General features: G+C 43.5%; 1 protein-coding gene across 1 annotated transcript in view; it reads left to right on the top strand.

Moving 5' to 3' along the window:
• CEP350 (centrosomal protein 350) overlaps positions 1-2,528 on the top strand; it is a 129,020-nt gene extending 126,492 nt beyond the window's left edge. Inside the window, exon 39 of the mRNA XM_081324167.1 lies at positions 1,746-2,528. Within this exon, the coding sequence (XP_081180293.1) occupies positions 1,746-1,907 (162 nt within the window). The 3' untranslated portion in view covers positions 1,908-2,528. The remainder of the gene's footprint in view (positions 1-1,745) is intronic.
• The last annotated feature ends 14,343 nt before the right edge of the window (positions 2,529-16,871 follow it).

The raw sequence follows: 16,871 nt of genomic DNA, 5'->3' as shown, positions 1-16,871 counted from the left end.
TGAAAGTTGGACCATAAGAAAGGCTGAGCGCCAAAGAATTGAGGCCTTTGAACTGTGGTGCTGGAGAAGACTCCTGCGAGTCCCTTGGACCGCAAGGCGATCAAACCGGTCAGTCCTAGAGGAGATCAATCCTGACTGCTCTTTAGAAGGCCAGATCCTGAAGCTAAAACTCAAGTACTTTGGCCACCTAATGAGAAGGAAGGACTCACTGGAGAAGAGCCTAATGCTGGGAAAGATCGAGGGCAATAGAAGAAGGGGACGACAGAGAATGAGGTGGCTGGATGGAGTCATTGAAGCAGTAGGCGTGAGCTTAGATGGACTCTTAGATGTCAAATGCTTGTTAACTATTTTTAGATTACCTTGCTAGGCCCCAAACATGGGACAAATCTTTATTTCCTGTGTCAGCCTAACCTGAAGGCCATCGACAGGCAATAGTCACACCGGTGACAGCTCATATTTGTGTAAATTTTAAATGGGTATGGCTGACTGACCGGCGTAGAATTGAAGGTGTAGGAGCAACGTTTCGACGGAATCCCATCCGTCATCCTCAGGCTGGTGGCTTCAGAGATCCACATACAAACACCCGCGAAAACCTCAGAAAGCATATATATATATATATATATATATATATATATATATATATATATATATATATATATATATATATATATATATATATATATATATATATATATATATATATATATATATATATATATATATATATATATAAGCAGACTTGTATTATTATTATTATTTACAAGGGTATATAGACCACTTCAATCAGAACCAAACTAAGCAGAATATATTATATATATATATATGACCTCTAGGCCACAGGCTCTTTCTCGCTTTGTTAGCTGAGAGGCAAGGGAGATATGTGTTAAGTATTTGTTAAGTATTTTAGAATACCTTGCCAGGCCCAAATACAGGCCAAACCTTATTGCCTGTATCAGCCTAACCTAAGGCCATCCACAAGCTGGAGTCGCAACTGTGACGACTCATTATTTGTGTAAATTTTTTGGATTGCTAACAAAGAATTAAAGGGAGAATGATATGGCCATTTCAAACTCATTTGTTCTCGTCAGTCAGCCATACCCTTCTGAGATTCGAACCTGGGCCGATTGCACCTGCCTGATGTGCAATCTCTTCTCATTGGCATCTGTCAGTCTCAAGAGACTATCGTATTGTGCTCTGGAAAGTGGTCCTAAAGCAGCATCTGGTGTGGCTAAAAGGGCCAATTCGAGAGTGGCAGTCCCTTCCGCACTGAGGGCAGGTACAATCTGTCCCCTGTCCAGAGGGATCTAAAGGACTTGGGAATGGACATTAACAGCTGGGAAACCTTGACCTCTGATCACTCAGCTTGGAGGCTAAAGACACAGCATGGCCTTCTCCAATTCAAAAAGACACTTGTGCGGCAGGCTGAGGCCAAGAGGCAGTCCCGGAACCAGCGAAATCTGGGGGCTGGACGGGGGACAGATTGTATAATGTTGACTCTTATTGACCTCATAAATAGTGATAAAGTCCTATTTTTACATTTTTGTTTAACTGTATTATATCTAGGAATTATTATTCATTTTCTTTTCTTTTCTTTTCTTTCCTGTGTTATTGAAAAACTAAACGACCCCTGTAGCTTTTATATAATGATGGTTATATGGATTTACAATAATAATTTTTATTATATATGTTTACAGAGTAGTATATTAATAGTGGTGACTTTTCTTTCTCCCCTTTCTAATTCTAAGGTTCAAGAATTGCATGAAGAAGAGGCTCAATGGGTGAACTATGATGAAGATGAGTTGTATGTGAAGATGCAACTAGCAGATGGCATTTTTGAGGCCTTAATTAGAGAGACTATTGATCTCCTCAATCAGATCACTGAAAAAAAGAAATTGTTGCTTGTCTAACATCAAATCATATATTTTTTTTCAAAATGATTTTCCCGGACTACAGTATGATCCTGAGATTGGCTGAGAAGTGACACAACGTCTCCTCTTCCTGTGCTGCCTTTGGATCTCCTACGCTGGATTTGTTCCAAAAAGGCTCCCCCTTCCCCAACATGCTTTTGCCAATTCAGTATGTACAATAATACTTGGCACTTGTTCTTTCGATATCGGCAGTTTTTAAATGGTTGGGATGGAGCACCAAGTACCCAACGATGGAAACTCAAGTTACTAGTAAACATTCGTTTTAATAACTGCTCTACTTTGTTTTATATGTAATTTATAACTCTGTTTTCCGACTTAACAGTATATATGTCAGTCCAACCAAGTATCTATTCCTCGCTCTGATGTAATTTAAATCTTTTTGTCTCATTATGGATCTACTGTCATTGGATTAATGCATGCAGATCTGAGGAGTCATGCTCCCTTTTTTCAGCTACGTTTTTATTTCCATTTCTTAAATGATTAATCTAGGATACTTTTTCTACTTTTCCACTATATTTGTTTTTCCTCAGTAAACCACCAGCTGCTCCTAAGTAAATGGTACTCAGGATTCTCTCAGGATTTTAATATGTGAGAGATAGGAAAAAAATGCTTACATAATGTGGGCCATTGATCCCTTTGATTCCTCCCTTGCTTACCACCTTACTGTAATGTACTGGTGAAACCATTACTTGAACTAGCTAGGGTTAGGAGTGTATGTACCAAAGAGAGTGATACTCAGTGCTTGACTCTGGACCTGATTTTTTTATGCTTGTGACATTTCTTATAACTTATTTTATAACTCATAAAAAATAATTGTTGAGTGCTCTTTGAACGCACTGTTACGGGATTTAAAATGTCGGAACATCTGTACATGAAGAATGCATCTCATAAAAATGAGGTATCATACTATGTGCAAGAAATGCATCAGAGACAAGAATCTACAAAGATCCAAATGTATGGGATTTTTTTTCTATTATGGGGTAGAAACGGATTGTGAAGAGGCACATGTTACGTCAAACTAATGTACTTGGAAAGGGAAATAGGATGTCAAGAGCCCTTTTGCCAAGATTTACATGACTGTCAGAATAGGCCACTGTCAAACACAGTGTGGCTGATACTGCCTCCATTTTTCCTCCCCCACCCCCTCAGTTTTCTCCAGGGAACAGAAAATAATCTAGGCTTGACTACTGATGCCTTAATTTGAAATCTGGATTACTTGAGGAACCATTGAATCAGAGTGGATTCAAAATCTGTTAATCTATCCCAGCAGAAACAGCGTTCCAAAGCATAGAAGGAGGCATTCCAAAGACTTTATTTATGCCCTTTTTCCTTTCATCTTTAGTTTCTTGGTCTTCCAGTTAGTATGTGTCTGCCAGTACTGTCTTTTGAAACTTTTTTTGATTTATTTGCTGTTTGCACAGTGTAACACAACCAAGATAGCTCCTTTTAACCAGAAAATATACAAAAAATAGTTATTGGCATACAATCAGAAATGCTCATAGGTAGATTGACAGAACCATATTTGTAAACTTGGCTGATTAATTATACCTAAATGGGCTAAAGGAACAAAAGACAGAATAACTAGCACATAGACTTTACTAGTATGCAAATGCCAACTTTAAACAAATCTGGTGGAGCAAGCTGCTATGAGTTAAGTACTTTTCATACTGAACCTCAGAATGTTTTTAATACATATAATACATACAACTTTAATACACTTTAATACAAAGTTGCTGTTTTTCTCTCTCTTTGTTTTGGAACAAATGAGGCCATTTTCTGTCACATACAGCTAAATTATGAGAATCTAGGGAATATCCAAGCAAAGAGGATTGGGGAAGTCACCAGCCAAATTGGTAGCTATATTGATCAAAGAGAATATTGACATGCCCAAGGTGATTAAAGGTGATAAATTGCTTATCTCAGAGTTAATGCTGTGATCCATAGTGATGCAAAATTTTCACTGCAACCAAATCTAGAGAAATAGGGCCAACATATAGTACAGATTTAAACTCAGAGAACTGTGGCTATTATAGCATTTTTTTGCTGGCAACAATTACTTGAGCATGAATCCAGGAACAGTCTAGCGACAACTTTGGCTGTTAAGAAATGGTCTTCAGTATTGCCTCATCAGCTCCATTTATACCAGAAAGAGCAATCCATTCAGGCCTTGTATGGCATTTTTCTTTGTATGTGGCAAGTTCTGGGAATTCACTTTATCTTTAAAGATACCTTTGACTGATCACTACTAATATCATACATCCAACTAAATTCCAGCTAAATCGATCTAACAGCTAAACTGCATGTTACCAAAGTTGTACAATTTCTAGTATGGTATCTGGCTGATATGGTGTAGGCCTTTAAGGGATTCTTGAGAAGGAAATTCCCTTTTGGCTCAAGTGCAATTACCTAATCACATCTTGCAATTGAATAGACTGGGTGAAGAGTGTGTCTGCAAAATGAGAAACCGAGTAAGGGGGAAAGAGTGAATAACTACTTGCCTTAAATAGATGTTCTGGGCAACCCTCTTTTGCTCTTTGCACTGACACATTAAGGATGTGTTCTTCCCCAAATCCCCTTTCTGCTGCCTCCATTCAGATGACCCCAAATATTGATGCCTCTTTGTCCCCCCCCCCCACTAGAGAGAGGGGTTATACTGAGGTTCTCTTATCATAAAAAAGGGCTGGAGACTTGCACTCAAATACCTGTTGATTTCAGTGATTATGGCTACCAGATTCAACCTTTGTACCATCTTGCAGAAACTTACTATTATAGCTTTCTACAGTGCTTAATTATTCCTGCAAGTGAGATTGGAGGGCCATGTAGCTACTCTGGAAAAAACACCTGAAAACATTTTTTAGGATTTGCTATAATACCTCCAGCTCACTTTCAGAAAACCTATGTGTGTAATAATATATAATACATGCTGTTGTCACCCACAGATTCATGCATTCATATACCTGAGTGTCATTTCCCATTTTTAATTTCCGTGCAAATACAGGCACGATCATTGTGTATACTAAATGTAATTTAGTGTAAAGTGAAATTTTAGCACAGTGCCCAGTGAATCCTTTAGAAGCTTGTCCTTTTTCCATCAGAGTTCAGAATGGACTTAAGCAGCATAGAGGAGTTAATTATGACAAAGAATCACTAATTGTCTTGGAGAGTATATCCTGATTATATTATATTATGCCCAGCCATCAGAATTCACTTTGGAGAAAAACACTGACAATAATATATATATAGCACAGCTAGAAAATATGGACTGTGAATGCTGTTTTATTCTGTATTAAATGAATTTTTGAGGAAAATTGCATACCTCAAAATGTATGCAAATATAAAGAGCAACAATCTTTGTGGATCTGTTCCTGACCTATAGATTTAAGATAAAATCCTCAAGATGTCATATTAAAGCTAAATTTAAATGTAAAACCATCACCAAGAAAACTATTTTATATGCTCTTGTATAATCGCCATTTACTTCAAAGGGAGGCTTGAATAGGAAAGTGGTTCCATGGATTGTAACCTGTCGCCTTTTCAGTGCTCCAGTATTTCAGAAAATTTAACAGCAAGGTTTTATGGCCTGTTTGGCAAGGGGGAGGAGGACAAATGGATGATCTTCAAAAAAAAAACGTGGCCTTAGCATTTTTGCAATACTTGAATAAATGTGTATTCACTAAAGAAATACCATAGCACAGCATTCAGAGACCTTTGATGTCACTGCACAGTAAAGCCTTTTTTTCAAGCAAGTTTATTAATCAGAATTGAATTATGTTCCAGCAGCAAAAATAGTTTTTATGGTTGTAAAGTAATTCTTTGTAAATTGTACATTGTCAATATAAACGGAAAACTCATCTGAACTAATTTAAAATCTCATGGATAGAGTGAAAAACTGTACATTATAACACATTGGAGTAAATAAAGGTTTTGAGAGAGCCTTTGCTTACATTTTCAGAGTTGTCTAGGAGAAAGTATTCTTCCTTGCATACTGTGCTGTGCAGATACTGTTCCTGCCTATGTGTTTATGTAAGTAACTTATTCATAGGTTTCCAGGCCAATTTCAGCCAATGTACACACTTCTTTGTGTAGTACGGCTTGGTAGAATACAGGGTGTTAAGGTTCATGTAATTTTGAAATGTAAAATAAACCAGAATAGTCTCTGGGTACACCAATGTAAATACCTTTGTTATTTTGAGATGTACTTTAAGAGTATAAAGTCTGTAAATGGTTTATAAATTATACAAATAGTTTATCGGTCTTTAAAATAAAGTACATTTGTTCATATGCTGTTTGTTCTGGGTAAATGTAGGTCCCAATTCCCTTAAAAAATATTCACCAGTGACAAGTGTGTTTTAATTACCCAGATTGTTTTCTTGATCAAACCAGTGTCTAATTAATCCAGTATCATGTTTCCAAGATCAAACAAAGACCTCTGGACATTCCAACATGAAGATATTTGATTATTCCCTTAATAATGGAGTCTCCTATATGCAGAAAATATGTTTACTAATATTAGCAAGGATTATTTCTTCTCAGTTGCCACTTAAGGTTCTTTAAGCCTAGAAAAGAAACAGAATAACTATAGCAAAAGGCCACATTGGTCTTCATAATCAATGTTCTGAGTCAATATTCTGAGTTTTCATTACTAATCATGGCTTAAATTAATAAATACAGACAAAACTTACTAAAACAAATTTATTGTAAGAAGCAGCAGAACGTATATAAAATGAGAAAAGGTAGTGGGATGTATCATTTGTAGTACATTGCTATACAGTCACAAAATCACTCAATATAAACTTTGTTCAGAGTATTTCAATAAGAGATTACCTGGTTCCAGCCAAAGCAGCAAGTAGAGGAATCATGGAAGAAAGGCTGAAGGGTAGAAGAAGAGTATTGGTTTTTCCCCCAAAAGTAAATATTCCTTATTTGATTTTAAAATTTATTTTCATGTTATTCAGGCCAGTTAGAGAGTGCATTCACCTGCTCAGATGGGAAGTTAGCCTACTTAGAGTAGTCATATTGGGAAGTCCATGGGGGCAAAGGATGCGAGTCTTCATACACATTCCTAGTACAGTATCTGATACGATTAAGCCAACACATAGCTGAAAGAACAGACTCAGAAGAGAGGATGGGGCAAACTTTTCCCTCATACCTTGGAAGTCTGTTATTGAAGGGTCCTTAATGCTCTCTGAGCTTGGTTATTTTCTTGCAGACATTTCATTACCCAAATTAGGTAATGTTATCTAATTTGGGTAATGAAAGGTCTGCAAGACAACCACCAAGCTCGGAGAACACCAAGGACTCCTCATTTCAACCCTCAGCTACAAATATTTTCCTTTATTGATAGGTTTCTTATTTCCACAATATTTTAAATGGATGGCCATTTTCATATCTTATTATATGAAGTTATTTTCTCTTCTTGAGTCTGAAAACACTCCCAGTTAGGCTGCTTGGATGGCCTTTAATTCTAGAATTACGAAGAAAAAAAGAAAAGTAGTGAAGCAAATCCACAGTTTATAAAACAATGGTCCAATCTCAAAACATGCAGGACTTCCAGATTTGGATTAATTTCACAGCGAAATAAATGATTTTTTTTTCACCTCCAGCTTTCCCCCCCCCATTACTACTTTATGTACTGAAATATGATTTCTATGCACTCATGAATATCATACCTTCTATTCTTTTTATCCATATTCAGTATTCTTATCCCACAATGCTGAATATGGCATACTACGGTACTGTTTATGTGATTAGGTAAGAGGGGAAGACTATCACCAAAGCTGAATTTCTTCAAACAACTATGTGTGTCTAAGAATATATTAAAATAGTCCCTTAGTCAGAAAGATGTTTTCTCATTTATAGTAGAAAATAAGTGTTAAGAAATACTGTGTTGGGTACATACCCAAATATTAATTAGAAGAACTTAGGGCTGTTGTGATTCAGGGTCAGCCTGTGGGTTCGGCAGTTGGGTTGGACGACTCAGAGGAGGAGGGGGGTGTTGAAGACCTTGCTGAGGGGGTTGAAGATCTTGCTGATGATAGCCCTCAGGCAGGCCCCTCCCACTTGGTCACCATGGAGACCCAGCTGTGTGAGCCTGACAGTGTGGATGAAGATAACCCACAGCTGGCCCTGTTCAAGGACGCCCGACGCAGGAGGCAGTCAAGTAGGAGTAAACAGAGGAAGGCTATGGGGCTTCTTGGAAGGAGGCAGAGAGAAGCCACGCCCTGAACTCTTTATAAAGGGAATGTGTGGGGAGGGCTGGTTTGCTGAAAGCAACCGCTCAGATAGTGTTTCAAAGCTCCTGTATCTTGGTTCGTGTCTTGTTTGTTTTTGTAGTAATAAATTTGGCAGACGTAATTCCAGCCTCTTGCCGTTTGTAAAGGGGTTGCCTTTTCTGCAGGGCCGGTAGCAGGCTGGTACAGAACAGTTTGCTTTCAGCCTCCCACCCCTTACTAATATTATGGAGCTGCTACGTGCTGAGAATGCCCAGCTCACCCAGCAACTCACTTTGCTGGCAGCTCATGTGGCTCAACTGCAAGCTCAGGTTCATGCTGCACCCCCACCATCACCCCCACCCAGGAGAAAATGCCAAGTTGCAATGCCGGATAAATTTACAGGCACTCCAGAACTGTTTCCTGCTTTCCTGGGACAATGCCAGCTCTTTATCAGCGTGAGAGCAGCTGATTTCCCCACTGACCGGGATAAGGTGGGGTTTGTGTTAAGCCTTCTTTCGGGTGATGCAGCTCGTTGGGGCACGCCTCTGCTGGCTCAACCTAGCCCATTGTTGGACAACTTTGTGGGGTTTTGTGATCATATGCGTCTGATGTATGAGGACCCTATAAAGACGCAGACTGCTACTCGATGCCTGAAAGCTCTGAGGCACGGTCAACGCCCCCTACAGGGCTACATCAGCGATTTTCGGCTGCTTAGCCAGGATTCCGCCTGGAATGAGGCTGCGCTTGTGGATGCCTTCCTGGATGGATTGTCGGAGGAGATGTTGGATGAGCTGGCCCGTGTGGATATTCCCTCAGACCTGAATGGGCTGATCCATCTTTGCCTGCGGATCGATGCTCGGTTGCAGCAGCGAAGGAGTCGCCGTGCCACCCCACAGACCCCTGCAGCCCCTGTTGTGCGTGAGCCCCCAGTTCAAAGGGAGGAGCCAATGGAGCTGGGTGCCGCCAGGTCTCGTCTATCGGTGACTGAAATGAACAGACGACGATCGGGGGGGTTGTGTTTTTACTGTGGGGACCCTGGGCATTTGGCTGCTTTTTGCCCAAAGAAGCGACAGCGGGCATCAGTGACCGAGCCTGCCCCGAGAAAGTCCCCTACTTTTCTGTCGGGAAACGCCCCGAGCCCGATCTAGACGGTGTGATAGATCGGGCGTCCCACAACAACACTGAGTGACGTCTTTCTGATGCTGCCTGTGGACCTCCACGGCATTTGATTTTGGAGGCACGTCTGATCCTTCCAGGCAAGCCAGAGGGGATTCCAGTCCATGCCTTAATTGATTCCGGGGCCACCACAAATTTTATGGAGTCAGCATTTGTGGCCAGATGGGCTGTTCCCCAGTACCCGGTGGATCCGCCCATGTTAGTGGAGACTATCGATGGTCGAGTGCTCCTGTCTGGGCCTATTACGGCCGCCACGCAACCATTATGTATGGCCATCAGTTCCCATGTGGAGGCCATCCAGTTCTATATCACCTCAGATTTGCACTTCCCCGTGGTCCTGGGACTGGCGTGGCTCCGGGCGCATGACCCACAGATCTATTGGTCACAGAACTTGGTCACCTTCCCAAGCTTGCAGTGCGTGGACCACTCCTGCCATATCTGTGCCGGCCAGGTGGAGGGTTTCCCAGGGGTTTCCTTGCCTCCCGAACTGTCCGACTTTGCTGATGTGTTCAGCGAGACAGAGGCGGATCAATTACCCCCGCACAGGCCCTATGACTGCCCCATTGATTTAGTCCCTGATGCGCCTCTCCCAGTGGGGCGTTTGTACTCCATGTCGGACCCCGAGTTGGCTGCATTGCGGGACTTTCTGGAGAAGAATTTGGCTCGTGGTTTCATCCGGCCCTCGTCCTCGCCAGTGTCTGCACCCGTGCTCTTCGTCAAAAAGAAGTCGGGCGAATTGCGGCTTTGCTGCGATTATAGGAAACTCAACGCCATCACGGTGCACAACCGTTACCCGCTGCCCCTCATTCTCGAACTCTTGGACTGACTCCAGGAGGCTAAGATCTTCACGAAACTGGACCTGCGTGGGGCTTACAACCTCGTCAGGGTTCGGCTGGGTGATGAGTGGAAGACGGCGTTTGGTACTCGCTATGGACATTTTGAGTACACGGTGATGCCGTTTGGCCTGACCAACGCCCCCACTGTGTTTCAGCATTTCATGAATGACATTTTCCGGGATTTGTTGGATCAGTTTGTCGTGATCTACTTGGACGACATCCTGATCTACTCCCCGTCGCGTGAAGTGCACCATCAGCATCTCCATCAGGTCCTGCAGCGACTCCGAGAACATCGGCTGTTTGCCAAGTTGGAGAAGTGCCAGTTCTACCGGGTGACCATCGATTTCCTGGGTCACCGCATTTCTCCTGAGGGCATCGCCATGGAGCCGAGTAAGGTTGAGTCTTTGCAGAGTTGGCAACCCCCGCGTCGCGTGAAGGATGTTCAGCGACTTCTTGGGTTCGCCAACTATTACCGAACTTTCATCCCTGGGTTTGCTGCCTTGACAGCCCCCCTCACCCGGCTCCTACAGAAGAAGACTCGATTCCAGTGGAACGCTCCAGAACAACAGGCTTTCCAGACTTTGAAGGAAGCCTTCATGAAGGAGCCCATCTTGAAGCATCCTGACCCACAACGGCCGTTTGTTGTGGAGCCGGACGCCTCCGACATTGCCATTGGGGCGGTGTTACTCCAGACAACGACACCCAGCGGTACCCTCTTCCCTTGCGCGTACCATTCACGAAAACTGAACCCTTCGGAGCACAATTATACAATCTGGGAGAAGGAGCTGCTGGCCATCAAAGCGGCGTTCGAGGCCTGGAGGCATCATCTGGAGGGAGCGCGGCATCAAATCGAGGTCCGGATGGACCATAAGAATTTGGAAAGCCTGCAAACCGCTCGGAATTTGAACCAACGCCAGATCCAGTGGTCTCTTTTCTTTGCGAGGTTTGACTTCCGGGTTCGGTACATACCTAGCGGGCACAATCAAAGAGCGGATGCTCTGTCCAGGAAGCCCGAATATTCCCGAGTGGAAGACAAGCTTCTGCCCAGGACAGTGATCCCCGTCGAGTCTTTTGCTGCGGTGCGGGAGCCGGTTGATATACGGGCTCGGATCCGGGAGGCACAGCAGCAGGAGGTGTGGGTGGCTCAGCGGAAGGAGGAGGTGGGGCCAGATTCTCCTTGGACGGTCACGGATGGACTCTTGTATTATCGTGACCGGCTCTACGTTCCGGGAGGGCCACTCAGGGGACTCATCCTCAGCCAGTGTCACGATAACCCGGCGGCGGGGCATTTTGGCCTGTTCAAGACCCTGAACCTGGTCTCCCGTACCTTCTGGTGGCCCTGAGTCTGACACGATGTCCAGTCCTATGTTACCTCCTGCATCCCATGCAGGCAGGCCAAGTCAGCAACAGGGGCCCCGCTTGGATTACTGCAGCCTTTGCCAACACCCAAAAGACCCTGGGGGGCTGTGTCCATGGACTTTCTGACGGATTTACCCCCATCCTCTGGTTGTATGACAGTGTATGTGGTGGTGGACATGCTGACCAAGATGGCGCACTTCATCCCCTGTCGCGGCTTACTGTCAGCCCGCGCCACTAGTCGTATGTTCATTCAGCAGGTGTTTCAGCTGCACAGCCTCCCTGATAGAGTCGTCTCTGATAGGGGGGCCCAGTTTACAGCCCGCTTCTGGCAGGAGTTGATGCATGCGTTGGATATCAAGATTTGCCTCTCGTCCGTGCATCATCCTCAAACTGACGGGGGAACCGAGAAGGTCATTGGTATCCTGGAACAATATCTGTGCTGCTACGTCAATCTGCAGCAAAACAATTGGGTGGACTATCTGGCCATAGCTGAGTTTGCATTTAACAATTCGCAGCACACCTCCACACAGATGACACCATTCTTGGCCAATGTGGGATATCACCCCCGGTTTTTCCCCCTTTCTCCCGTGGACTCACCGGAGCTGGCAGCGAACGACTTCATGGCAGAGTTACAGGCGATCCATCGATTGGTGCGACGTCAGTTAGAGAAGGCCAAGGCCGATTACAAAAGGTTTGCTGATCGGTCAAGACGGGAGACACCTCCACTATCGGTGGGAGATCGGGTCTGGTTGTCCACCAGGAACCTACCATCAACACAGCCGGTGAGAAAGTTAGATCACCGATATTTAGGACCGTTCCCAGTCGAGGCTGTCATCAATCCGGTCGCCTATCGCTTAACTCTGCCACGTTCCCTGCGCGTGCACCCAGTCTTTCATCGGTCTGTGTTGGTCCCCGAGCAACCGGCCTGTCCACTCCGCCGAGTGGAACCTCCCCCATCAGGACCTCGTGATGGAGGCAGCACCCCCGAGTACGAGGTCGCCAGCATCAGGGATTCCCGTTGGCTGAAAGGTCGTTTCCAGTAACTGATTGAATGGAAAGGTTACAGACCAGAGGACTTCACCTGGGAAGACGCGACCGCCGTTCATGCCCCTGCGTTGGTGACCGCTTTTCATGAACAATTTCCATCCCGACCGCATCCGGATCGGCAGACCCGGGGGAAGGGTCCTGCGGTGCGGGATAGTGTTGTGATTCAGGGTCAGCCTGTGGGTTCGGCAGTTGGGTCGGATGAGTCAGAGGAGGAGGGGGGTGTTGAAGACCTTGCTGAGGGGGTTGAAGATCTTGCTGATGATAGTCCTCAGGCAGGCCCCTCCCACTTGGTCACCATGGAGACCCAGCTGTGTGAGCCTGACAGTGTGGATGAAGATGACCCACAGCTGGCCCTGTTCAAGGACGCCCAACGCAGGAGGCAGTCAAGTAGGAGTAAACAGAGGAAGGCTATGGGGCTTCTCGGAAGGAGGCAGAGAGAAGCCACGCCCTGAACTCTTTATAAAGGGAATGTGTGGGGAGGGCTGGTTTGCTGAAAGCAACCGCTCAGATAGTGTTTCAAAGCTCCTGTATCTTGGTTCGTGTCGTTTGTTTTTGTAGTAATAAATTTGGCAGACGTAATTCCAGCCTCTTGCCGTTTGTAAAGGGGTTGCCTTTTCTGCAGGGCCGGTAGCAGGCTGGTACAGAACAAGGGCTGAGATGAATGCAGATCCCATGAGTCACTCTAATACTGATGGAAACGAAGGAAAATATTAATAAATGTACGAGAGCAATTCGGAAATAACCCTCCATTTGGTTATCAATGACAGACACAGATACAGAACTTTTATGCTATACATTAGAAAACTATAACATTACTTTTTGACATTATCACCATTCAAATTTTTATTTTTATTTTTTTTATTTTTTAATTCCATTTATATCCCGCCCTTCTCCGAAGACTCAGGGCGGCTTACAAGCTTAGCAGTAGCCTTCATTCTATGTATATGCCTGCTTATTAGGGTTTTCACACACACCCCAAGCGGCATTATTACAAAGTCAGCTTAATTGCCCCCAACAATCTGGGTCCTCATTTTACCTACCTCGGAAGGATGGAAGGCTGAGTCAACCTTGAGCCTGGTGGGATGCGAACCTGCACTAATTGCAGGCAGCTGGTGTTACTTAAGGAGGCATTAGCCCACTGCTCCACCAAGGCTCTTGAGGCGCTTGTCATAACATCTTACAAAGTTTGAAATTCCTTAGCTCAGTGCCAAATCTGGTCTATGGAGGGGGAGGTGATCAAAAACATCCCAATGGAACTGCTTCAAAACTTCTTGGGTGCGCCTAGTGGTGTGTGGGTGAGTATTGTTGTGAACCAACACCACATCAGAAGTGGTGCCACAGAAAATCCCATCAAATGTGAAGATGCCAAAGGAGTACTGCTAGTGAGGTTCATGCAGTGTAGTTCAACCATCAGTTCAGAAGTCTACTGTGAAATGTTACGAAAACTCAAGACAAGCCATCCATAACAAGCGTTGGGGCATGCTGACTCCTGTTGTGTTGGTTCACGATAATGCTCGCCCGCACACCTCTAGACGCACACAAAAAATTTTGAAGCAGTTCCATTGGGATGTTTTTGATCACACACACACACACACACACACACACACACACACACACACAGACTTAGCCCAGATTTGGTGCCGAGCAACTACTACTAAAGAATTTTAAACCTTGTAAGATGTTATGACAAGTGCCTCAATTTGAACGGAGATTATGTTGAAAGTAACGTCGTAGTTTTCTAATGTGTATAATAAAGGTTTTGTATCTGTATATCCACTGATAATTTATTTCCAAATTGCCCTCATATTTAACTGATAGCCTGTATTTGCCTCATCAAGGGCAATCTTAATTCCTTCAGATTTCACTATTTTCCCCGTTGATGGTCAGTGTGGCACATTTTTTTCAGTCTAAAAGCCATTGCAATATCTTGGTTGTACATATGGATAATGTTGAGCAGCGATTCCATTTCAGATGATGTTTTTCCATATAGCTCCAGATCTTTCACATAAAGGAGGTGGGATAATCTGGCAGACATTTTTAATGTTTGATGGCCATGGCCTGACTCACATGACTTTCAATGACTCTGGGTGGCTCACAACAATTGAAGAATTTGCAATAAATTAAATAAAAGATAAAAGATGCCAGGTTCCTTCAGATTGTGCTCATAAAGATATCCTCAAGTCCTTGTGTCTTTTGTCACGTTGTTCTTAACCTATTCTGACATATCAATATCGTTTTGATAATTTAATATTTAGAACTGTACGCAAAACTTTAGGTGTGGGATTACTACTGTAGAATAGAAGGGAATATGAACTCCATACATCTTTGATACAAAGCTTCTTTTAACACATCCCAAAATGGCATTAGTTTTTGTAGCAGCTATTGCACATTGCTGCTCATGTTCATTTGCTTCTAATGACCTACTTAAGTTCTTCTCAGATGTGTTTGCAAGTACTGAACTCCCCTTCTATTATGTTTTATTTTTCCTCCCTGCACTTTATATCGTACATTTCTACATGTTGAAAGACATCTTTTTCCTTTCACCCAGTCTTCCATCTTGTTTAGATTAGATTACAATCTCATTCTACCATCTTAATTGTTGGCCAAATCTCCTAATTATATGATGTAGTATCACACATTATTTGGACAGTTTAAATGTATGTGCTACAAGGAAGGGAAAGCTCTGTCAGGCTTTCAAGGTTCTCTTACTATACACTGTCAAAAATGGATCTCCAGTATTTCTTATGGAATCAGTTTCCTGACCTGACCTACCTCAAAGGGGTAACCTGAATTTTGATAGACTGGCACTGTTGTACCAAAGAGAATCAAGGCAGGAATAATTTTCTACTGTTCCATTGCTTAATAATTCTTACTATTAGGAAACTCCTCCCTATTTCCAAGTTTGGATCTGCCTCTGACAAGCTTCCACTCTTTGCTTCTTGTCCTATCTTTGGGTGCTATGAAGAATAAATTGACACGATCTTCGCTGAGGCAGCCCTTCAAATTTTGGAAGACTGCTATCTTACCTCCCCTCACTCTTCTCTTTCTTAAGCTAAACATACCTAGTTCTCTTAACGGTTCATCATGTTCATCATTTAGTTTCTAGACCCCTTATCATCTTTGTTGTTCTATTTTTTATCTGTGTCACCTTGAAGATATTTAAGCAGCCCTTCCACTTCTTTTGGGGTTATAAAACCATATGGAGATATAACCTATTCTGAAATTCATGTTAAGCAGCTGGCAAGGTAATACAGGATCCAATCTGGGTCAGTCACCGGGACCATGAGGTTTTGTCTTCCTAGCTTTTGTACTTGTACTGGAGCCCATTTTCAGGGAACTTCTCTCTAGCAGAATGTGTGCTGTTCTGTGTGCGATATTTCTAGTGCCTGTTGTATGTGGCTTTTTAGATGTTGATTGGGGTGTATTGATGATTGGCTTTTAAGTCACTAACTGTTGTTTGCTCGTGTTGCCCAGCTCTCGCCTTCTAAGTACTTGATGCATATTGCTATGCATGCTCCATCAGCCATGTTAAAATCTCTTTAGGCTGAGCAATTATAATTACAGTATCAGCAGCAAATAAATTCATTTTATGTTCTTGTGCAGTTATTTCTGTACCAAATTGTTATTTTGGTGTAGCTGAATTTCCAGTGGTTCCTGTGCCAGTAAAAATAAAACAAGAAAGGGAGGACTTCCGGGTGGCAAGGTTCCGTCGATGGCGGCCGTTCCGGCCATCAGCCCCGCTGCTTTCCATTGGAGCCACTAAAACAGCGATGATCAGCTGTTTTGCAGCTCGGAAACCCTCTCCTCAGGAGAAGAGGGGAGGGTGAGTGTTCAGGTAGGGGTAGAGCTCCCCTAGACCCCCAGAGTTTAAATTCTGGGGGTTGAAGGGTGAGAGCCCCCCCGAAGCCTGAATTTGCTCCGGACTTGGGAACTCCTCTGCTCCAAGGCTTTGGAGCGGAGCAGGACACTGCAACCATCCCTGCAATCAACAATTAATTTTGGATTACTTGGATGCAGGCAGAGCTGTGCAGGAGAATATTGAAATATTTTTTTTTAATTTTAATTCCATTTATATCCCGCCCTTCTCCAAAGACTCAGGGTGGCTTACAAGCTTAGCAGTAGCCTTCATTCTATGTATATGCCTGCTTATTAGGGCTTTCACACCCCGCCCAAGCGGCATTATTACAAAGTCAGCTTATTGCCCCCAACAATCTGGGTCCTCATTTTACCTACCTCAGAAGGATGGAAGGCTGAGTCAACCTTGAGCCTGGTGGGACTCGAACCTGCACTAATTGCAGGCAGCTGGTGTTCCT

This window comes from Vipera berus, assembly GCF_964194415.1.
Source record: "Vipera berus genome assembly, chromosome: 3".
Taxonomy (NCBI): domain Eukaryota; kingdom Metazoa; phylum Chordata; class Lepidosauria; order Squamata; family Viperidae; genus Vipera; species Vipera berus.
This window is presented reverse-complemented; position numbering and strand designations above follow the sequence as displayed.